The sequence below is a fragment of the Brachyhypopomus gauderio genome, chromosome 4 (assembly GCF_052324685.1).
Source record: "Brachyhypopomus gauderio isolate BG-103 chromosome 4, BGAUD_0.2, whole genome shotgun sequence".
NCBI classification, from domain to species: domain Eukaryota; kingdom Metazoa; phylum Chordata; class Actinopteri; order Gymnotiformes; family Hypopomidae; genus Brachyhypopomus; species Brachyhypopomus gauderio.
Genome location: NC_135214.1, coordinates 14,117,723 through 14,141,573, shown reverse-complemented (window position 1 = coordinate 14,141,573; position 23,851 = coordinate 14,117,723). Strand labels below are relative to the sequence as shown.

At 44.3% G+C, this 23,851-nt stretch overlaps 2 protein-coding genes across 5 annotated transcripts; one reads left to right on the top strand and one right to left on the bottom strand.

Moving 5' to 3' along the window:
- Nucleotides 1–1,111: 1,111 nt before the first annotated feature.
- traf3ip1 (TNF receptor-associated factor 3 interacting protein 1) lies at nucleotides 1,112–18,328 on the bottom strand. Of its 4 annotated transcripts, none has more exons than XM_077002462.1 (17): nucleotides 18,061–18,328; nucleotides 17,010–17,078; nucleotides 15,581–15,742; nucleotides 14,937–15,065; nucleotides 14,093–14,509; nucleotides 13,910–13,990; nucleotides 13,513–13,536; nucleotides 12,861–12,884; nucleotides 12,691–12,766; nucleotides 12,466–12,486; nucleotides 11,326–11,410; nucleotides 10,832–10,921; nucleotides 9,302–9,437; nucleotides 9,158–9,194; nucleotides 8,960–9,036; nucleotides 3,419–3,642; nucleotides 1,112–2,809 (listed from the first exon to the last, which is right to left on the bottom strand). In XM_077002462.1, exons 1-17 carry the CDS (start codon nucleotides 18,181–18,183, stop codon nucleotides 2,644–2,646), a joined length of 1,941 nt encoding a protein of 646 aa, XP_076858577.1. In that variant the 5' UTR covers nucleotides 18,184–18,328; the 3' UTR covers nucleotides 1,112–2,643. The 4 variants fall into 4 exon arrangements, with proteins under 4 accessions (XP_076858577.1, XP_076858576.1, XP_076858578.1 ...); XM_077002461.1 differs by having other exon boundaries at nucleotides 1,113–2,809; nucleotides 10,832–10,924; XM_077002463.1 differs by lacking the exon at nucleotides 13,513–13,536 and having other exon boundaries at nucleotides 1,115–2,809; nucleotides 10,832–10,924.
- Nucleotides 18,329–19,281: 953 nt separating this feature from the next.
- agr1 (anterior gradient 1) lies at nucleotides 19,282–21,987 on the top strand. Its single transcript, XM_077001189.1, has 8 exons — nucleotides 19,282–19,352; nucleotides 19,914–20,018; nucleotides 20,636–20,699; nucleotides 20,822–20,874; nucleotides 20,978–21,051; nucleotides 21,201–21,264; nucleotides 21,408–21,491; nucleotides 21,790–21,987. The coding sequence occupies exons 2-8, from the start codon at nucleotides 19,919–19,921 to the stop codon at nucleotides 21,837–21,839; spliced, it is 489 nt and encodes a 162-aa protein (XP_076857304.1). The 5' UTR covers nucleotides 19,282–19,352; nucleotides 19,914–19,918; the 3' UTR covers nucleotides 21,840–21,987.
- Nucleotides 21,988–23,851: the final 1,864 nt, after the last annotated feature.

Genomic DNA, 23,851 nt, shown 5'->3' with positions numbered 1-23,851 from the left:
CAACTTGAAAAAGTGAAAAAAAATTGAATTCACAAAACAAAAATCTTATTTTTTTTTCTTTTTTAATGGTCCATGATCATTTCTGTGGAGCTCTATGCAGGTTTGGGGATGCGGTCCCAGTCAGAGGCAACGCTGCTCTCTGTTTATCTGTGGTAGGTGACTCGCCTCTGTCATTGTTGGACGTTTATTTCGCAGAGCCACAGAGGCATGCCTTATTGCTGCCTGACGACAGCTGAACCGTGGACACAGGCCTGTGGGCTCTAAAAATAAACAGTCGGACGGCCCCATGTGTCACTCAGACACGACTGGTTCACGGGGAACTACAACACCCAGCTCTCCGGCGGAGGGAACACATCAGCCAGACTTCCATCATTCCCTTTAAAGCAGATTTCTCTCTCGACACATTCTTTATATCAAGATTTTAGTACTTCACAGCCAATTTGTAGTATAACTGTACTCTCTCCACCAACAGAACATATAAGCTATCGGACATAACGGTACTTTAATATAAAAATAGATGTTGATGCATCACTAAGAAAACTGTTTCCTGCAGTGTTGCCCACTGGAGATTTGAGATGGATGGAGTTTGTCCACTGTGATGAGGAAGCAGCCATTTCCTCCACGGCTGTGCCAAAACTCTCCTCACACGCTTGAGACGTGTGCAGAGCGGAGAGTCTGGTCTCTCGGTAATGGACACACAGCAAGAGTGCAGAGACGAAGGGCCCCCGGCGCACGTACAGTCTGGTCCTCCAGCAGCAAGGTCCTCAGGCAGGTGCCCTGGGGGGTTTCAAGTGCTTCCAAATCCCAGCTTGTATAAAACGGACACGTCAGCCTATTCTCAGTTAATGTTTAAGGATCCCTACGGCTTTTGCGCATGCTGGGGAGAAAGGCAGTATAGTGTGTGAGAGACTTGGGGGTGTGTGCTAGTCTTGAATCAAGGGGTGTCAGAAAAACAAAACCAGGCATCAAGTTAGCCTCTAATGTAGGCTTTTAAAGAATTAAAGTGTTTTTGTTATGTCAGATTGGACTGGCCTTCAAAGGCTGGGTGTAGTCAGGCGTGTGACTGTAGTGCCAGACACCACCAGGACTTGGTATTAACTAGTCAAAAACACAAACTCTACACATACATCACTTCTTTGTAACACAGTCCAAAAAAGATCATTAAAATGCCATACTAATGTTTACCTCATATCAACCAAACAGCAAACTTTCACAATACTAGTGATTTTCACATCTGTTTTTGAAAAAACGGGGCATGTGCATTTAAGTTTTTTACTTAAATGTAGCCATTTATTTCACTCCACTACAAAATTTATAGCATTTTTGAACTATGATACAAACAAAATATACATAATATACACCAAAGACAAGATGAATATGGTAAAAATAGCTTACAGTGTAAATGGTCTGCTCTTTAAACAGGAAATGATTTGTGTTTGAGATCTAAACATGGTGTCTTACACCCAACTATGCTGCATGTTGTCCATGCTATTGTGTAACTAATAATACTGATGAAGTATTCATTAATAGGTAATAATAATTATATTCAGATTGCATTTAAAAACATTGCTGAACATCCATGTTCTGTTTCGGTTTTGACCTTTGGATAAATATCAGTGTTGTCAGTACTGAAATATTCTCTGAATGCTCTTGGAATGCAGTGGAATATTTAAAAATAAACTCTGTATACCTTGAGGGCACAGAGTGCGGTGAACCTGATGTGACATTTTTTCTAATCAACCTAGAGCTGGGGTGGGTTTGAAGAGCAGTAATGAATTTTATATATAAAGTTTTGTTAACTTTTATCTAATGAAATGTCAACGTATGAAGTTATAGTTGAAAGTACAAGACATTATAACCTTTAAAAATATAACAATACGTTTGTCTAAAAAGGTTTGTATACTGTACCACAGCAGGCCTCGTTTGGTCCTCCTCATGCATGTGTAGGTACAGGCTCACAGTCTCACGGCTCAAAGTGCAGTGGTGCTTGACTAGTGCGTGTCTGGCTTTTGGCATGCATAACCTTCACCTGCTAACATCTTGGCCTCCTTCTCAAGACATCTGAAGCTCAGGGTACGACTGAAAACAGGCTGTAGGGGAGAACCCTTGCTTACAGCATGGTTTAGAACAGGACAAAAACTCTGACCAGAAAACGGGCCCTATTGCTTAAGATGAACTTTGGAGTGACAAGTGACTACAAATAAAGTTATCTGACATACATATTGCCTGGGAAATAATGTTGGCTAACTTATTAATTTAGCCATCACAAACAATCCATCAAATTAAAGCAAAGTGTTTTAGCCTTTTTTATAGTGACAACACCCATGTTTCAAAATATTGGACACAACAGTATTGGGGTGGCCAATCTATTTCTTAAGTACAATGTGTGAATCTACTACAGGAGGGCATCAGCACGGTGGCATGTGTATGCCTGTGCATTCTTTTCCACTGTAGTGAAAAGCAAAAATCTACACAATTAAATCACAGGAGACTCGAGGACAAACAAAAGGCACCTTAAATCGTGGTTGCAACCAACGCCCACTGACAGTGTAAATCACACAAGCAGAGAGCTTCTGTGAGACTGAGAAATCGTGCTCTTTCTCCTGTGCTAAGTGTTACAGGCTTTTTTACGCATTGCCTCGTTCACGTGTGTGAGGAGAAGTTGATGCTGGACACCATCTTATGGATCTTTTCCTCATTCTTGAGGATGTTTGACTTGACGGCACAGATCTTGTCCTGCTGGTCTTTGATTAGTTGGTCCAGTTCAGCCAGTTCAGCCTTCAGAGGCTCCACTGCAGTGTCTGTGATCCTGAGACACACACATCAACATGTCACTAGTGTCTGTGATCCTGAGACACACACATCAACATTTCACTAGTATCTGTGATCGGCAAACACGCATCAATACGTCACTGCAGTGTCTGTGATCCTGAAAGACACATCAACATGTCGCCTCATAACCTTCACAACAAAGTGAAATTCATTGATAAATTTGAAATCACTGGCAATATAGCAGGGCTTGTGTGTGTGTGTGTGTGTGTGTGTGTGCGTGCGCGCCCCCACACTACCTCTGCTCATGCAGCAGGGCTTGTGTGTGTGTGTGTGTGCGCGCGCCCCCACACTACCTCTGCTCATGCAGCAGGGCTTGTGTGTGTGTGTGTGTGCGCGCCCCCACACTACCTCTGCTCATGCAGCAGGGCTTGTGTGTGTGTGTGTGTGTGTGTGTGTGTGCGCGCGCCCCCACACTACCTCTGCTCATGCAGCAGGGCTTGTGTGTGTGTGCGCGCCCCACACTACCTCTGCTCATGCAGCAGGGCTTGTGTGTGTGTGTGTGTGTGTGTGCGCCCCCACACTACCTCTGCTCATGCAGCAGGGCTTGTGTGTGTGTGTGTGTGTGTGTGTGTGTGCCCCACACTACCTCTGCTCATGCAGCAGGGCTTGTGCATGCTCTGTGCTCTCCCTCCTCCAGGCCTGCAGTTCGTTCTGCATGGAGTCCATGTCCTCCTGGATGTAGTCCATGATCTTGCCCAGGGGCAGGGCGCTGCGGCACACCGTCTGGACCGACCCACGCAGCCTCTCCATCTCCCTGGACATCATCTCCCGCTCCTTCCTGCGTGCAGCCTCCACCAGCGGCGTCCGGTCCTGCAGCACACACAGCAGCGTGGGGGTGGGCGTGTCAGGGAAAGGGCAGCTCGCCGCCCCTCAACCTGAACCCGGCCCTGCAGGAGCCCGCCACAGGCACGCAGGGCCCGACACATTGTTCAGACGCACACCTCGCAGAAGGGAGCACTTCAAGTGAATTACACAAACGAGGTTCGGAGAATTCTACACTCACCAGTAACGTATTAAAAAAAGAAGCAAGGAGAAGTCTACATTTAGCGGTTTAGGATTTCAAGGCTACAAATGTTTAAGATTTCAAGGCAGGAATGATACAAACCTAGCAATGTATATAAAGATCAAAGCCAAAGGGCCAAGGGCTCCATGATGTGAGTGGTTAGTGAGGCCTGCTCTGTGTGCTGTGTGGTTGGGGGGTCCTGCTGTGCCCCTCTCACCCCCATGACTGGCACACACACACCAGCCAGATATGTTTACTCAGCTGGAGCCACAGGCTGTGTGTGTGGCACTAGGCCAAACAAGCCTCACTCTTGCTGCCTTCCCACACACACACACTCACTCACTCACACACACACACACACACACCACACACACTCACCTCATACGCATAATGATCTGTAAGGCATGACTTTGACATAGTTTATTTTAGTAACAGAGTATAGCAGTGAAGTTATTTTACAACAGTATTCAGTAACAACTACTTCACTTTTAGCTCTTTTAAGTTGAACTCCTGAGCCACTTTCTGTCATCCTGGCCAGAAACGGCAACAACTACCTTCATGGCATTGAACTGAATCAAACTTAAACTACATGACAACTCAAATTAACAATCGAGTTCAGTTTAGAAAAAATAATCCCACACACACAGGTGTCAAACACACAGTCTACATTGTTCTACATGTGAATACAAAACAATTCTGTAGATACGGTGTTACACATAACACCAGCATTCTACATCATTGTAGTCTCCATCATATATAATGAAAGAATTATTGTTGCAACCCTGAAGAATGTGTTAATTGTGGGCATTTTTCATAAACTGATTACTTTCCTCTGGGAAGTTTATAAAATGTCCAACAAGAAAGTTCCCTTATCTCTCATGTCCAGTCTGCGTGTTGGGACTCGAGCGTCTGCTGGTGGTCAGCGAGGTGGGTGGCTGCACAAGCCCATAAACAGCCCCGCTACACAAACACGCACCGGCACGGCGGACCCACCGCCGGTGGAGCACCAACGCCAGGCCCGATTCGGTCTGCTTGGCGTCCTCTTGCGCCTACCTCCTCTCACGCAAAAGCGTAGAAGACGACGACGAAGAAGAAGTGTTTTCTGTCTCTGTGGACATAAATCAATCGTTTATAGGGGCCCCGCCGGGGTCTACAAGCCCCGCGCGCTCTAATTCTCCCCCTCTTCCCCCGGACCCAAGAAAAATATTTGTTTTGAGCGAGGCAGCTGAGGGCAGGTTTTCCCATTAGCCTCAATGGTGATGGACGCGGGTCGGCGGGACCAGCGGGACGGGCGCAGGGAGCCTGCTGCAGGTGGCTCGCCGAGACGGCGGGTGCCAGACAGACCGGTGTCCTCTGCCTCCCGTCCCAGCCCCACAGCACCGGGTCCGGCGGGAGCCGCAACCAGGACTGGCACGGAGCCTGGTTACTCCGCTGTGTGGATTTAAGCCTCCATTTGCAAAGCCTAATTTGCTTAATGAGGAAATGCGTGCGAGCCGCGTGATTTATGGAGTGCTGATGAGGAATGAAGGAAAGAGAGGGGAACGGAGCTCTTCAAAGAGCACTCCCACAAGAAAAATGGCCCGCGTTGCATGAAACCTCTCAAAGGCTCGCAAAGCTCGCAGGGGTAATAAATGAAGGAAGCATCTGTAATACTCTTTGTGGATATCACAGTACACTGGATCCAAATCCATTACATCATCTACTATTTCTGCAAGTTATACGGTGATGTACGAGTCTGGATAAGGGAACGTCAACAGATTAAAAAGTCATACCTAATTTGCCCTGACTTATTGACCAGAGTCAGAGCACAAAATTCATTCATCTTTTTTTCTTAGAAATAGCACAGTACAATAACTTAACGACCTGATCCCGGTCGCCGACTCTATCCTGCACAGTCCTTCCTGAAGCACCTCAGATGGGCCATCTTGGCCATCTTGGGGACAGTGTCTCAAGCAGAGCCAGTGCTAAAAGGCTCTGCTCCTGTTGTGTATGTTTCTCTTGCCAGTGAGCGGCTCCACGGTGGGTCTGTGGGCTTCTGAGGGAAAAGATTAATTGAGCCCTGCTCAGGGGTTTCCTCTGTAAGGGAAACACAGACCCCATCCAGCTACATCATAAAAATAGCAGCATTGCACTGGGGTGAGAAGGAGGAGAGGGCGGGGGGGCAGTAAGCACGGGACGCGGCGGGGTCAGATAGATCCCGCGGGGGGACTGCCTCGAGATCGCTGCCCCCAGCCCCCCGAACTCCAGTAGAACAGACACAGTGATGAGCACACAGCAAGGCCAGAGTCTACACGGAGGTCCCACGGGCACGAGGCCACCCACCCAGGAAAATGCCCAAGAGCTGAGGACCAATCAAACATCACCATCAGCGAATACATCACCAGTACCAGGTAGTAGAGAATTCAGATCAAGTGTGACTCCAAGAGGCCCAACACAGCCACTGGTAATTGTGATCAGGCGGTTATATGACCATCAGTGGCTCCCTGCAGGGGTAACACTCTCAACAACGCATTTCCTATACGCACTCACACACAGAAAACACGGGTGTTTATGAGGACGCCCACCTGGAGAAATGACTGTTTATTTTTCTGCCTGTCCTACAGAGGATACATTGGCCTTTCTCCTGTGAGGTGCTCTCTCAACAGTCATCCATTTGTGTGTCACAGGGTTTATTTATACATTGTGAACCTTCATCAGTCCTAATTTGATGGTGTAAAAAAAAAAAAAAAAAAAAAAAAAAAAAAAAAAAAAAAAAGCAGGAAAAAATGCTTATGAAAACGCAGCTGTCGTGAGGGGCCGATTCTGTCTAAATAAAAAGACACCCTACATGAAGCATTTTACAATAATATACTGTACATGCATTCAAGAGGGGGGGGTTACAGGGGGTCAAACCTCACATCGCACATTCTTCTGCCTGACTGGCAATGCAGGGAGACACCATAACTGAGATCAGATATTCACTTCATTTCAGTGGAATGATATAACCATGTTAAATGCAAACAACCGACAACCCTGCTGAGGTGAAACTGATGTAAAACGAAGACTAAAAACACAATGTGATGATGGTGGTAAATCCATACAGGAAGCCACTGTTTTACGAGTCCATGAGGTATAAGTAAATGAAGGACTGGACTTTTGCCCCACATGCATGGACAGAATGGGGTTTCGAAACAACAATATCTATAGTAACGCTGCCAACGCTGATTTAATATTTATGAGCTATTTCTGTAGGCAGCCAGTATCACATCAAAGTTTTTTGCAGTAGACATTCTCAAACGCTTCGCAAACAAAAAGAGGCCGTAGGTCGAGCTGCAAGTGTAGGCGTAACTCTATACCGTGGTGGGTGTAAGGAAACTCAGTATTTACGTTTTTAACCCGCACTGTCACAGCGAGATTACAGGGGGGCGCTGGCTTTATTAAAGCAACTCCTGCCCTTTCAAGTCAGGAAGGAAGTCGGTGCAGTTGGTTTTCCATGAGGCTGACTGGTCAAGGGGACCAGGGTGCACTAGTCAAGCTGCAGCCCTGCTCAGAGGGCAGCGTGTCCTGGTAGCCTGCGGCCAGCGCGGCCTTGATGGGGGGGGGCAGGCCGAGAACTGATGAGGCAGCATTAAGTGAATTAGGCTCTGGGCTGCGCTCAGATTCCATTCCAGAGCCGCCATGCGTCTGATGGGGGAAATCTAATTTGATTATTTGGGAATGGAGGGAAATCCAGAGTGATTATTTTGAAATGAAGAAGGCAGGAAGGGGAGGGGGCAGTGAGGGGCAGGGGTGCACAGGCCGCGCTGACGTGTGTGTGTGTGTACGTGGCAGTGCTGGAGACCAACCAGGCAGGACAGACAGCCCCAGACGTAATTTTGTCATGCTGGACGTCTCTCAATGACAACCTTCCCTCTCCTCATTCCCATTCCTCACAAGTAAATCACTCCTACACACACACACACACACACACACACACACACACTCCTGTGTGTCGGAGCACATGGCTAAGGTCGGGAGTCGGGGGCTTTCTGCATGAGCGGCACCACCATACACAGCGTCCATCAACCCAACAGGCAGCTGGGAGTGGACTGGGTGCTCCAGCAAGTTGGACCACCCAGCACAGCACTGGGCCGCCGCAGCCGGGCCGAAGACAAGAGAGGCTCAAAACTGAATCACTGTCTAAATATTGATGATGGGATCCGTCCCTGGCTCTCAGACGAGCGACTGCAGCAGGCCCAAAGAGGCTGGACGATGCACAACATCTGAATGGAAATCACACTCCAGCGGTTCTGAAAAATATATCTACTATAAAACATGGAAAGGCCAGTTTATTGTTGCTACATGGGAATGGAGAAAAGAAAACTACATTTATTGCCCGTCTGTGCCTTGGTGGAAGAGTGGAGCACATGGGCCTGACTGAGCTGCTTTCTGTGGAATTGATCTTTATTGATCTTTGAAAACGAGAAACGCTTGCTTGTTATTGAACGTTGGCCAGTGATACAATGAGAACACACTGGTGCAATTAATTGTAATCTTTTCCCCATTGATAGATATCCACAATGTCACAAAGCTATGAGGGACAGGGGACTGAGAATATATAAGAGTGGAAATGTTAAATATATCCGTGCTAGAACAAAACAAATTCACAAACTGCTTTTCAAGACACGAGTTTTGCTCAGACATTCCAAGCCGAGATCTTGAGATTGCAGTTTATCTAAACAACACACAACCGTTCAATGCCACACTGAACACACAAAGGGGCGACATATCTTACAATCGTGATCTCTGGAGTCACAGTCTTTTGCTCCTGTTGCGAAAGCTCCACTGAAAAGCACTCGAGTGCATTTTAGACCACAATTACCCTTCTCCAGGCCATTTACAAATCTGCTTTCTTTAGTACATGGGTGACTCGGTGGTTAAGGCTTTTAAATTAAAAACAGGGAAAAACACGTCCCTGAGGTATTGTATTTACTGAAACAAACTCTCTCTCTCAATGAGCTGATTTTAAAATGCACTTACTCACAGAATGCTATTGTGATGCACAGGATCATGATATTCCAGCACACTGACACTGCACTGCCCTCTAGAGGCTATAAATGAAGCTGACCTGAACAACCACTCTTTTCAACATTGAAAATCCCATACCTGATCGTTTGACTTTAGAGATGAAGGTGATGATTCAAAGTCCTTCTTGGTTTCTAGGATTTTTTTTACAAGTCCACCTATCACAAGAGGGAAAAAAAGGAAGTTTGTGTTACTCTGGGGAAAAAACAGGGAAACAACTTTGTGATTCAAACCAGTCCATGTCTAGCCAATGGCTTCCACATGGTCCTTTCAACTCACCATGTTTCTCATCACCTTGTAGATTGACTGTCTGCTCCTAAATGAAGCATTAATTGAAAGCAAATCATAAGTTGCCACTTTTACACTGAGACTGGGGCTAACCATAGACACACCACCTCCCTGCTGGAGAAAGAGACAACTCACCTCCTCCAACTCAGACATGTCAGGGGGAGGTGGAGGCGCCTCCTCCACCACAAACTGACCATCTTCATCCTCCTCATCCTCAGAGAGCTTCTTACCTTCCACTATGACGGCAGAAGGAACTTTGGCACTGCCCAGCCTGGGGAAAGACACCAACTCTTTTGAACGTGGAAAAATACTTGCAATTTTATTCTGTGCTGTCACTTCTTTACAGGCATAAAGTTGAACACACCTTGAGAAGCATCACATACACAGTGTGAATTTTATAATGTTCATAAAGATACTATCGGCGAGAAAGAAATACTTGTAACAAATGTCATTTGTGAATAAATGTCTTGTGGTTCGTTAAATGATGACAACAGCCAACACCGTGTGTGCCATTAAAACATTAAAACACCATTAAAACAAACAGAAGTAAACGGTTATGAATTTAAATGCAGATAATTCAGCCATTTATTGCTGGTTCTTGGATTCAAAGTGTCTGTAATTTTAGGAACAGAGTGACTTTCCCCAGAGACTTTTCACATCTGGCTATAGAGCTGTCGTTGTGCTGTGTTGCATTGCGTTGCGCTGGGCTGGGCTGTGTTCCACTGTGCTGGGAGGCCACACAGAGGCGTTGAGAGCAGCTCCTACCTCTCCACTGGGCCTCCATCAGTGTGGCTCTCCTACCTCTCCACTGGGCCTCCATCAGTGTGGCTCTCCTACCTCTCCACTGGGCCTCCATCAGTGTGGCTCTCCTACCTCTCCACTGGGCCTCCATCAGTGTGGCTCTCCTACCTCTCCACTGGGCCTCCATCAGTGTGGCTCTCCTACCTCTCCACTGGGCCTCCATCAGTGAGGCTCTCCTACCTCTCCACTGGGCCTCCATCAGTGTGGCTCTCCTACCTCTCCACGGGGCCTCCATCAGTGAGGCTCTCCTACCTCTCCACTGGGCCTCCATCAGTGTGGCTCTCCTACCTCTCCACTGGGCCTCCATCAGTGTGGCTCTCCTACCTCTCCACTGGGCCTCCATCAGTGAGGCTCTCCTACCTCTCCACTGGGCCTCCATCAGTGTGGCTCTCCTACCTCTCCACTGGGCCTCCATCAGTGTGGCTCTCCTACCTCTCCACTGGGCCTCCATCAGTGTGGCTCTCCTACCTCTCTACTGGGTCTCCATCAGTGTGGCTCTCCTACCTCTCCACTGGGCCTCCATCAGTGTGGCTCTCCTACCTCTCCACTGGGCCTCCATCAGTGTGGCTCTCCTACCTCTCCACTGGGCCTCCATCAGTGTGGCTCTCCTACCTCTCCACTGGGCCTCCATCAGTGAGGCTCTCCTACCTCTCCACTGGGCCTCCATCAGTGTGGCTCTCCTACCTCTCCACTGGGCCTCCATCAGTGTGGCTCTCCTACCTCTCCACTGGGCCTCCATCAGTGTGGCTCTCCTACCTCTCCACTGGGCCTCCATCAGTGTGGCTCTCCTACCTCTCCACTGGGCCTCCATCAGTGTGGCTCTCCTACCTCTCCACTGGGCCTCCATCAGTGTGACTCTCCTACCTCTCCACTGGGCCTCCATCAGTGTGGCTCTCCTGCCTCTTCACTCGTGGAGGTGCTGGCCTCGCACTGCTGGGCCTCGCCATCCGCCCGCTGCTGCACAGAACATGACACGTGTGTCCTACTCAGTTAAACACTAGCAGCCTCTTTAACCCTCATAGCATGTGTGGGACAGGGGTTGTCATACAATTGGAGAACCATTGAGATATAAAGAAATATCAGGGGACCCAGGTTCATTTCCTGGTCTGCAGAGTGATGGGTACCTTCTGACGGGTCGGATGTTTAGAACTGTACTCTGGCAGTCACTTACGGTGAACGTGTGTATTGTACTGCCAAGCAATCTAAGCAATCTCTTTATCTTATTCTTGTTGTTAAGAGTAACAGTCAAAGATTAAAAACAACACGGATACGAGAGAGAGAGAAGGAGGGAATAAGAGCCATCAAGCAAGAAAAGTGCTGATGAGTTATCCATTAGCTAACCAAAGAGAACGGCTAACCTGTGGGATCCATGGGGTGGCAAGATGTCTGAAGCGTCTCCATTTTCAAGGTGGACATCCTTACCCACTGAAGGGTTATCACCGGCTGAAACAAGCACCTCATATTCATTATACTCAAAAAAAGAATTATTTAAAGTAATAATCTACTTTTGGTAATGCAAACCAATATAAACATTTACTCAGTCTCTACATATTATTCAAGAATACATTAATCCAAAAAGCAGACAAATAGATTTTTGTTTGAGAAATTCTTGAATAAATTTGTTGTGATCACTCACACACACATTTTTTAAATAAATTTTTTGATGGCATATTTAATTGGAATGGTAACACGTGTATGCTCCTAACACAATGTCATTTGTCATCATATTTTCATGACTAATGCCTAATACTGTCTCAATTATAACTATGTCTTTATCATTGCTGCCTTTAATTCAGAGGGCTTTGTTTAAAAGTATTTTCCATCTGTTTGCATCAACATTAAAGATACTTAATGAAGTGGTCATGGTGAAACTGGTCACGATGATGAAAATATTTCCATGCAATTAGTGTTAAAAAGGGAAGTTAATATAGGGACAGACACGGACTAATGCTGCTGCCACAAGGGGGCACTATTCACCTTAGGATTATATCATGGTTCAGTCAGAAGGAAATGAACAAGGTGCTTGAGAAAGGCTGGAGTTGGGTTACGTTTTTTGAACAGCTGTCTCTCTCTCTCTCTCTGTCTCTTTATGCTACATTTTGGATCTTACATGTACTTACTGTGGATTTTCTTTTCTTTTTCCCCCTGGGGTGACGTGCACCCATACTAATGACGTACAAAATGCCACAAAACCTGCCGGGGCTGGCTAACCACATTCTCATAACTTGGGCTGGCCCTTCTAGGTGACTGTTTCCCTGGACAGGGGTTTGGCCTCTTGGTGGCTTTCAATTCTAGCTTCTCTGCACTGAAACAAAGTTCTGGGAGCTCTCTGGTTCCAAACAAGACTTGGCGTTGGGACTTTACTTGGACCTGAAGCTTGAAATGTTAAGAGCCAATAAGCTCAGAGAAAACGCTTGCTTCTAGAAGCCTCTTCTGAAGCCCAACCTAGCTAGAAAGAGAACGTCAGAAGTACAATATGGCAACACATTCCTACTCACCTCCATCACTATCTGATTCATCTGGAAAAAAAGGAGGTACACAGAGAAATACAGGGAGGGACTGAATTACAGTGCAAAACACTCTAGAAACAACCACCCCATGATCACAGCATAACAGTTCTAATTCTGATGCACTGCCTACGTCTGTCATTACCACATTACGCGGTCTCTAACGAACATGATGGAGTGAAATGGTTTACGTTAAGTGTAAGGCTGGTAGATCACCTTGGGCTCCCGTTTTGGGCCAGTGCCGCTGTCCCTTCGCAGACGAGGGTCGTGGGATTGGGGCTGGACTCTCCGTCTGGACACAGACACGTAAGGAGTTAGTCTCTGCATCACTCAACAAAAAGTCCCATTTGATCCATCAACTCCAGGTTTCATTTTGGGGTAATTACCTGGTTGTGTGACACTTCTGTTGGCTACGTGAAAACAAAACAAGCATTGAATGCAGTTGGAATCTGACAAGTTTGAGCAAAACAGACATTTAATCCAGGGCTCTTCTCATTTCCCTGCAGCTCGTCTAACAACTCGTACGTAAGCAAACCCTCCGCACGCACACCCACATAAGGCCGCTAAACACAGTAAAGCAATGGAACCCACCATAAGCCTACAAAACACAGAAACAGAATTCTACTCTAAAGAACGCCCAAAGCTGCAGATGATGTTGCAAATACCTCATCAGCTTTTACCTCAGGTACCTGGGAGGAACAGCAAGGCATGCAGAGTTACATGAATATCATATTTTGCTTTTGTTTTCTTGTTATCCCCCCCCTGCAAGGCCTGCAGCTCCACTTATCTGCATACCACTCAGAGAGCAGCACACATCAAAGAGCAAGCTGACAATGCCAATGGATCTTCTTCATTCATGTTCAGGGTGAAAGAGAACAAAGAAGAGACCTCCACACAGCTGCACCACACACACACTACAAGCGCCCACCACCCACGCCATCTATCCTCAGCTCCATCAATTACTGATAAATAGGAATCACATTTGTATCAACCATTAAGGTAAGCAACTGCTTGAACATGGAGCTAGTGATAATGTACCTCTTCAAGTTCATCTCCTTCAGGCTGGAGGACGAGAGAGAGAGAGAGAGAGAGAGAGAGAGAGAGAGAGAGAGAGAGAGAGAGAGAGAGAGAGAGAGAGAGAGAGAGAGAGAGAGAGAGAGAGAGAGAGAGAGAGAGAGAGAGAGAGAGAGAGAGAGAGAGAGAGAGAGAGAGAGAGAGAGAGAGAGAGAGAGAGGTGATGGCACAACGGACACCGCAGTGCAGACATTCGAGTCCTACAGGGCCATCGAACTATGATACTAAAACTGACTTCTCGATGATGGAATCCAGCTTCTGGAACTAGCCTACCCAGGAAGGTTAGTGCTCTACAGACGAGGGCTAAGAAACAGGGTTGGAGGAGGGGAGAAGAGGGGAGGAGAGGGGAGGAGAGGATCACCTCCACATGCTCTGCTTTGCTGGGCTTCTTGGACTCCTCTGGGAAAGGCCTCTGCCTGCTGGCCTCCTCTACTGTGCGGGCCTGCGGAAACAGCACGAGGGGCCTGAACATTCACAGCCAAGAGGCATTTGTTTAAAGTACACGTGTATGAAGTACATGTTCACATGGGAAGAGCTGACAGACCTTTCTGTCCGTTTTCCCTCTCGTCTTCTCCTCCGTCTCTCGGTGGCGTTCCTGCTCCTTCCGCTTCTCTCTCTCTCTGTTCTGCTCTCGCTCTCTGCCTTTATGCACATCTCGCTCTTTGGTTCTCTCTCTCTCTTTATCACGATCTCTCCCCTTGTTCCTGTCTCGCTCTTTATCCCGGTCTCGCTCTCTGTCCCGCTCTCGCTCCCTGTCTCTGACCTTGTCTTTGTCCCGATCTCGGCTCTTGTCTTTGTCCCGGTCTCTGTCCTTGGTCCTGTCTCTCTCTCTGGCCTTGTCGGACCTCTCTCCATCTCTCTGCCGGTCTTTCTCGTTCTTCCTGCCCTCCGGGTCCTTGGGCTGGTCTTTCGGCTCTGGGTCTTTCTGCTCTGTGCTGCTTTCTTTAATCTCCCTCTTCTCCTGCAGAACATCAGAAGAAACAACACACAGCTATACGTCTGTGGAGGCATCAGCACTGGACAGCAACAATGTAAAACGATGACACCCACTCAGTGTTCTCATCTTACCAGATAGTACCAGAGTGGGCAAGAAAGGTGTAAAAAATGGTAGAAATGGTATAAACGTGCTTCTTCAGGCCTGTTATAGAGGACAGGTCTTGTATGACAGTATACGATAGCAACTGGCTTTTTATGTTTCAACTGGCTCTCTATGTTTCTGAAACTTGCATATTCAATCTGACATTTACTTCCAAGGACTTGCCTGTGTGACATTTGTGTATTTTTCTCTCCAACACAGGCCTATAAATATTTGTTCCTTCAGGAGCATGTTTCATTCTTTGCAGCCCTATGTGGTCTTCTAGAAGTGCCTCTGTGTCCGGGTGTCTCACCTCCCTGTCCGGGTGTCTCTCTCGACTCTCTCTGTTCTCTTTGTCCTGGGACCTGGAGGTGCTCGCCTTCCCCTTCACATCCACTTTATCCCCAGCCAGAACCCGCCTCACGGCCTCATCACTGGACACCTGAATTAGGGACAGAACAACAGAACAATCACATTTTTAATTGCTTTTTAATTGTTTCAAATGATCCGTTTATTAAAAACCTTCACTATATATATATATATATAAAATAAAAAAATATAAAAAATATATAATATATACTGTGTACTTTATTACAATTGGGTTAGGGATATACAACAATTACAACTGTGCTCTCTCTCCCTCATATATTATATATATATATATATATATATATATATATATATATATATATATATATATATATATATATATATATATATATATATATATATATCTCTAGCCTGACCCCCCCACTTCGCTTGCCCTCCTGTAATCACAAGAGACCAATTAGAGTGAGGTGAAATATAGACACACCAAAGACTCCAAACATAAAGGGTATTCCCTGGTTAATTACCGCCAACACAACAAAAGGCCGTCATGTTTATGGTTCTACCACAACTGTGACTAAGACCTCCTGTCGATCAGCCAGCTACAGAAGATGTCCAGATAAGGCTGACCTTGTTGAGGCAACACTTTGCGATGGTCTGGAGCATCTCGTTGGTCTTCTCTGGTTCATGGCCAGCCACAATACGTGCAGGCTTAGCGGTCAGAGGCTCACCGCTCACCAGCATCACCACGTCTATGGCCTTTTGGAGGAACGCTATCTTTGAGTCTTTATCCTACAGGAAACACATTCGCATTACCATCATCAATATTAGAACAACATTAGCCTCAGAGATGTCTGTACACATTAACAGAAGGTTTAATTGTCAGTTGCCCACACTTATTCTCCTGGGATTCGTTTAAGCGGTCGGTAGATTATGATGCAGTGCAATTGTCCATGTTGCCATTATGAGCTAATTAAAATTCAGCCAGGTGGTAATGGCAATCTAGACACACATCACATATTTTGTACAATAGGCAGTAGGGTTTATAGTTCAATAATATTTGACCTGGTATGAGATTTAATCATAGGACAGTGTCTAATGCAAAAACATCAATTTCAACAAAGCACCCTGACAGACTCCTGGCCAGCACACCGACAGCAGCCCTGCAAGCTCATGTAGTTACGGAGAGAGAGCGAGAAAGAACATCCATTATGCATGCTCTAAACATCAAAGGACTTGACTCCTTCCACACGCCACAGTGTTTGAGAAGGACCTGGGTGCGAGCGTTTTAGACTGTGGCACAAGCACTCATCTCCCTTTAGCTCTCCATTCTCCACTTTCCTTCACGCGGTGTGCCTGAACCACCTGGTTCTTTCACAGGGTCACGGGCAGAGTGATCTGCGTTCAGCTGGTTAGTGGCATTCAGCCTGAAACAGGGAGACTGGCTTTTCACACCTCTAGCTGATTGAGTAATCGACCCTTGGCATGTTCATTACAGAGAGGAAGTCTAAAGTTACGCTTGGACAGTTCATCAGCAATGAGGCATTAATTCAGCTACAGATACTGCAGCGTGGGCTGCAGAATTCCTGCTTCTGAATTGTGTTTCTCATTCAGAAATCACTTAAAGGAGAAATAAGATCATAATCACACAATCTGTTCAAGATGTCATCAAGCATTTGCCAAAGTCCGTCAGCATTTAAGAAAGGTCGGGAAATAAGCACAACACATGCTTTAGTCTTAGTGTCAACCATGTACTGTTGGCCAACTTTGCAGCTGCAGTGATTCCTGACATTAAACTATAAGATATATTATTCAAGAGTTTGGCCATATAACAACTTAAACATGCTTTCATACGAGTTGTATTATTGAGCAACCTCATATCAAATAACATGACAACATTTTGCACTACTGAATCATATGCTATTTTTTTCTTCCTTAAAGTACCTGATGTTTTTCAAATAGGATTTTATAAATAAGTTGAGTTGAATACTACACGCTGTGTAGTGCGTCTGGAAAAGTGTTTCCAAATGTGGTGTTTAATGAGTAGAAAACCACTCACCTTGACATTGTCTGACTTCATCTCTGCTTCCCCATAAAGGCCCTTCATGAAGCCTGTAGTGCGAATTACCTGACAGGAGACAAAATATAAAATATGTTTACCCCATTTAATCCCCACTTTCTAGCACTTCTAGCGTGACAATGTAGGCCTGCATTAATAATACATAACAGGACCTGAAATCTGAGCTTAAGCACAGACAAATAAAAGCCTTAAGTTTAAAATAAATACACAAAATTAAAGCATGTATAATAAAAAGTTAAAAGGTAACTAATGTGCCAGAATCTACACAGATTATAGCAGAAGAGGAGATAAATGGTGGAAGCAGAAAAGTCATGAGCCAGTCACAGAGGTGAATCTTCACATCAGTGAAGTACTTAGTGCTGAATGAGCATTCAACATAATGCTGCTTGTGTCGTTGAGACAAGGTGTACAGAAGGCATTTGGGCCATTTTGTTATACACATATATTTTTCAACCCTAAAATGCGTCTAAATTTCGTGAATGATCAATCTTGTCGTCTTGTGAGCCCTGGCTGTGTGTTGGGGAACCGAACCGTGACTGCTCGGTTGGTCGTTTGGGTTTGTTTGCTCCACCATGCTCACTGAGGTGCCTAGCAACTAAAGACGCTAGTTAGCAATGAAGCTAGCCGTCTCCAAAACCCCTCAATCTCTGCAAACTTAAGGTCTACAGGAAGGCATAACATACAGACTCCCAACATATAAATCCACACTATTTGTCCCTGTGGAAGAAAGCTAACGTTGACCAGCAAATAAAGCAATGACGGCCCTTCTAGCGAACATAGTTGTATAGACAGCTACACTAACAGCCTCGTATCCCGCTAACGTTCTGCTCATCTTCACTAGAGCGCGCGCTCACACCTGGTGCCTTCATTACGTCACTAATACGCTTTACTAATCCCAGTTGACCAGGCTAACTAGCTAGCAGGCATGCTAACACTGCTAGGTGAACGCTTGGGGCAGCTCGCGCCAGGCTAGCAGGCTAACACGCTAGCAGCTCGCGCCAGGCTAGCAGCTCGCGCCCCAACCACTCACCTCACTCAGTATGTCGTGGAGGTATCGGAACGGCGGTTTGCTGAGCAGCTTTTCTGTCAGCGGGGGTTTCTTTATCACTTTCCCCAGAGTTTCCTGGGTTTTCTTGGCCACGGCTGCGTTCATGGCAAAAAAAACCGTTCTTTACTATTTAGTCACAAAAATATATATCTCTTTACAAATCTTAAAGGTTTACAGTTTGCAATCACTGAGCTGTTCTGTTGCTTTATCAATAGAGTTGTATCCCACAATGCTCGACTTCGCTGGTGTGCGCTTGCGCAAAACATGCGCGGTCGTTAAGCGCAGTAAATATCCATGGCAACAACTAACAACCTTGAGTATGCGCATGAACTCTAGTTGGCGTGATGGAGCTTTGAAGTTAGAAAATACTTAGTCTGGGTTAGCTAGATAATTAATATTATAATATTTATCTGGAATAATGGTATATACAAGCAAATTCCATATTGATAGCCAAAATGGATGAAAATGGTACATTGATAAATAGATCAATACTTTATGCTTCAATAATAAAAATAATAAAGTATATCCAGCAAATAAATTACAATGAATAAATTAATTCTTCAGAATGTCTCATTAACCAGCTACATGGCTCAAGCACTATAATCATGTGAAAAGATTAAGTAGATCACTTTGGATCTACTTATTTATCGAATGATGTTGCAAATTACATGTAATGTTAAAATACGCTTCCCTGCGGCCCGGGGGTGAAACCTGCGTCATTGCTTTATAGCAAGTAGACACAGCCAGGCCTTTAGTCTGTGTGAATGACAGAGCCATGAAAAATGATAGAGCACACACATTTCTCTCTTTCTACAATGTGTGGCTTTTCAAATGCATTCTTCTCTGCCCACGCTGATGCTGATGTGTTGTTGAGGTGTCTCTCCCATGAGCAAGGGCTGTTCAAGGTATACACAATGGGAAATCATGTTTAATTGATCCTAGCTGGTGGAACAAGCTTGCTATGGTTCCTCGCTTTTCTTAAAAGCAAATCATATATATAATACACACACACACACACACACACACACACACACACACACACAGAAAGAGAGAGATGACTATCACTTGTTGTTGTTAATTATTTATTATTCATTTTATACAAGAAAATATTACTTTTGATTGGGAGGAGACATCTGTAGCTGTATAGCCATGTGGTTGAACTTGCATCAGACCTGTTTGGTGAGTTTCATGGCTATAAGAACACCCACATGTTATTACAGACACACTGCACTGCAGAGAGGGTCACCGAATCAGGTTCAACCGTGTCACTCTTGGTAAGTTTTTATTTATTTTTTTTAATGTTACTTTCATGGTAATGTGTAGATAGTGTGTAGCTGTTGTTAAAAGAAATATATATGTTGTGCGTAGCCTCATTGATCAAGAAAATATGCAATTTGTCGATAAACACTAAACTGATAAATGGATTAACTGTAGATTGGGAACCTAATAAATGAAGTTTATTCTGAAAATTAAAGTCTAACATTGCTTTCATCTATCTGAGTAAATCCCTGTTAATCAGTATGACATTCTTAGTTACGTATGCATTATGTAAGTTGTCTCACTATGTTACTTCACAAATTGAATTCAACGATGGCCTTTACCACTACAGCTAACCCTAGAATAAACCAGAAAGTCATGTCAGACCGCTTCCTCAATCACTGGTCGCTCTGGCATTGAACAATTCTTGGCAAAGCAAGTTTAACAACTTCAATTCTCAATCTGAAAGAGCATAGGCCTAACCCAGAAATCATCCCATATTATGTCATGTCAATGTGTAAAAAATATGACATTAACACATCATCATGAATCTCTCACTGTCTGCTCTCTGTGCACAGAAATCATGACTCGCTGGGCTGTGTTTGCATTACTCATCCTGTTACCCTGTAATGTCTCCACACAAAGAAAAGAACGAAAGAAACCTGTTCAGACTTTCAGCAGAGGTACAAGTTAAAATATAAGAACAGTCTATAAAATAATATTCATTTTGTGCTCAAATAATTTTATCAGTTGTCCCCTGTTGCTTCTTGTACTCAAAGTTTTCATTTGCATGAATTCTAAACCTACAGAGAATCTTATGTGTATGAATAGCACAGTGTCTATGTTTAGACAAACCTAAAAATGTTTGGACAAGTTTATTTATAATAAATAAATACATACTTATTTATTGAATGTCTAAACTAACACCAGTGTGGTAACAATTGCTAATTTAATTCAGATCATGAAAATCTTGGGTGTGGTTCATTCTTATCGTTATGACGGCAAAAGGGAGGGAGAAAGATGCAAATGTGAAAAGGGAGTTTCTGTGATTTGGCATAGAGATAACAAAAATAAAAACATGGTGTCAACATGGCGAGGAAAAGCACAAAACGGAAAGCAAAGTCTCTGGCAGTACATACTCGGAGTGTGAACAGTAGCGAGGAGGCTATATTGGTGTCTGAGTGTGTGTGTGTGTGTGTGTGTGTGTTTGTGTGAGAGGCTGGCTCCCTATTTCTGATTGCCTAGTGTAACAAACATGTTTTGATTTGTTTTTGATTATGATTGTTTTTTTATTTGTTAGGTTGGGGTGATGACATCAGCTGGGCCCCTACATATGATGAAGCATTGACAAAAATGAAGGAAAGGTATTGATTTATGCATTGATAACTACATGGAAACAAACAAAGAAAGCCTCGATGCTGACCTTCTGCAATACGTTTGTCAATGATAAAATGATGGTAAAGGCTGTTTATTTTCATCACCATAGTAACAAGCCTCTGATGGTAATTCACCACTTAGACGATTGTCCCCACAGCCAAGGTTTGTTCATTATCGAAATTTTTGCATCACACCTGTACTGAACCATCATATCCTGCCCTGTTGTCTAATATGCAGTTTTCTTTACATTTATCAATACACTCAGCGCTCAGAAAGGTTTTTGCAGAGAGCAAAGATATTCAAAGGCTGGCCAAAGATTTCGTCATGCTCAATTTACTGGTAACCTGCCACATGACTTTTCTACAACAATGTAATACTAACCATTTAATTAAGCATTTGATATGAATTCATATGATGCAATAAATGTGCATTATCTTTTCAGTGGTAGTTTCCTATGTTATCTAACCGAATCTGAATATGATTTGCAGGAGGAAACATCTGATGAAAATCTGGCTCCTGATGGTTATTATGTTCCTAGAATTATCTTCATTGGTGAGCATCTTCAAAAGCATTTCACTGCAAGGACTTGTTCATTGAACATTAAAATCTAACATATTAACTGATTTTTGTCATATTAACTTTATTATTTATTTATTCTGCTATTACTTTAAAATGGCAACATTCTTTCTTCCCAGATCCCTCTATGACTGTACGTGATGACATCACCGGCAAATACATAAACCACAAGTACAGTTATGAGCCTGAAGATTTGGATTTCTGTGAGTACCTAATGAGGCCTGCTCAGAGACTGCTAACGCGGTGCTGCCTAGCACCCAGCCATATTTATCTGAGCTCCTGAGGGGCGTCTGGCTGCTTTTAGTGTTCCCTGCTCAGAAGGACAACTGTCCTGCCTCACACAGCCATGCTACTGACTACTACCTGTCTGCTGTTCATATATTGATATGATTCTCTGGACTGCTGTAGATAAAAGCAGCCCTGATTCATGATATGTGATGATCTCATGATATGTGATGATCTCATGATATGTGATGATCTCTGTTTGGTGTGCGTCCTCAGTGGCGGAGAACATGATAAGGGCCAAGATTCTGCTTCATTCTGAGCTGTAGAGATGAGCCGTGAGCTCTCCAGACACTGCTCAGCCAGGCCCTGAGGAGCAACAAGGGCTTCTGATTGGACACTGGAACTGTTGGGTAGACAGACACACCACTGATGCATCACTTGAAGAAAAATAAACTTACTTTATGTTTAAATGTACATTTTGTGAATACTTGTGTTGATTCTTCAGCTTTCATGCATGTGTTTGTGCTGTTGATTATTAAAATGAGCTATAGCAAACAGCAGTGTCTTAATTTAAAACAAATAAATGTAATTATTAGATTATGGTAAACAAAAACATTTTTTTTATCCTTCCACCACTTGTAATTTACATCCACTTATCATCATCATCGACAAATCAAAAGATCAATATCACTATATATTTTTTCATATTATTGTAAGACCACATATACATTTTTTGACATATGATCAAACTACCAACAGCAGGGGTACATGAAAATATGAAACAGCAACTAAAACACAGTCACTCTGGCGAGTACTTTGTTTCATTATAGTTTATATATATTATACATTATAATTTTTTTAATTAATATTTACAGAAATTTGTGATCTTGATTAACATATCCAGAACTAACCTGCTAAATACGCTTTCTTCCTAATTAAAAAAGAAAAAGGCTTAAAAATGTATGTATGATGCACCGGTTCAGTTTCACGTGAATACAAGGCTAATACTAGGTGTGTAAAATCCATTTCTCACCACTAGAGGACACTGCAACATGCACTTAAAGTATAAGTAAAGTTTCTTTTAAAGTTCAGCTGTTAACAGCAGTCTAGTTTTACTTAAAAACGCACTGTAAAAATGCAACAGCATTGCTATATTAAATCAGTAATTACCGCAATGAAGGAACTGATCACTGTCACCTTTTTTTCATTTTCAAAGTTTAGTAGTCATAACTGTAATGGATCTAACGAAACTATTCATCCCACTTTCCTGTTCATACCCTTGTGAGGAAAGAGGTCTCCTTGGATGCTGACTAGATACCCATTAAACTGTCAACTTCTTAAAAGCCCCCTGTGCCCCTCCTCCCTCTCCGCCAAGGCGAGGGCAATCATCGCAGCGTTATGGGGAACTTTTGGAGTGACAGCGACTCCATTGGTAATGTTACATTTCCGTATCTGCAGAATCTTTTTTAAAATGACTATTGGTCCTAATAAATCATGGTGGCGGTTTCAAAGGTTGTAGACGCTTTCAAACAAGGTTACGAAACGTGCTCCGAGGCGGTGAGTCGGCAGCTAACTTTTGCGGAGCGAGAAGGCTGTGACATGTCAAATGTAGTGAAAGTGTGTGTGTGCGTGTGCGCGCGTGTGTGTGTATGTGTGTGTGAGTGTGTGTGTGAGTGTGTGTGTGTGTATGTATGTGTGTGTGTGTGTGTGTGTGTGTGTGTGAGAGAGAGAAAGTGTGTGTGTGTGTGTGTGTGTGTGTGTGTACTGGGGGTCAGCGAGTAATGGAGCGGAACGGCGCGGTCAGTCCTAGTGAATGAATGCCACACGCCTGGTTACGGCTCTGACACCGGCGCTGGGGCAACACGGCCAGCGGGAACAGGCCCATTACCGTCTCACACTCCAGTTCTTGCCCCACTGGAACTGTGTTCCGACACTTCACAATCAATATATATGGCAGAAACATGGCCGAATATATTTGATGTATATCCTATCCTAGCAATAGGAAAACATATTAGAATATATTAAAAAGTTTTTGCAGTTTTTGGTCCTGTCAAAATCAGCAAATAAACAGGTATACACAAAAAAGCATGGAAAACAAACAGAAAGTACAGAAAGAAATTGTCTTTACTAGATTTCCACTGGGAGGAGGTGTACACGGGATGCATATTTACAGTCTGAAGCTTATGCTGAAAACAACACGCATCATGTCGATCAGAATATGGCATTGCAGAATGTGTTTTGCACTATCCATTTCAAGTTCAATTTGAACGAGATGGCAAGCAGAATATTAAATTGTCAGAGGACGTCTGTGAATCAAAGATGTCCAGCCCAAGTATTT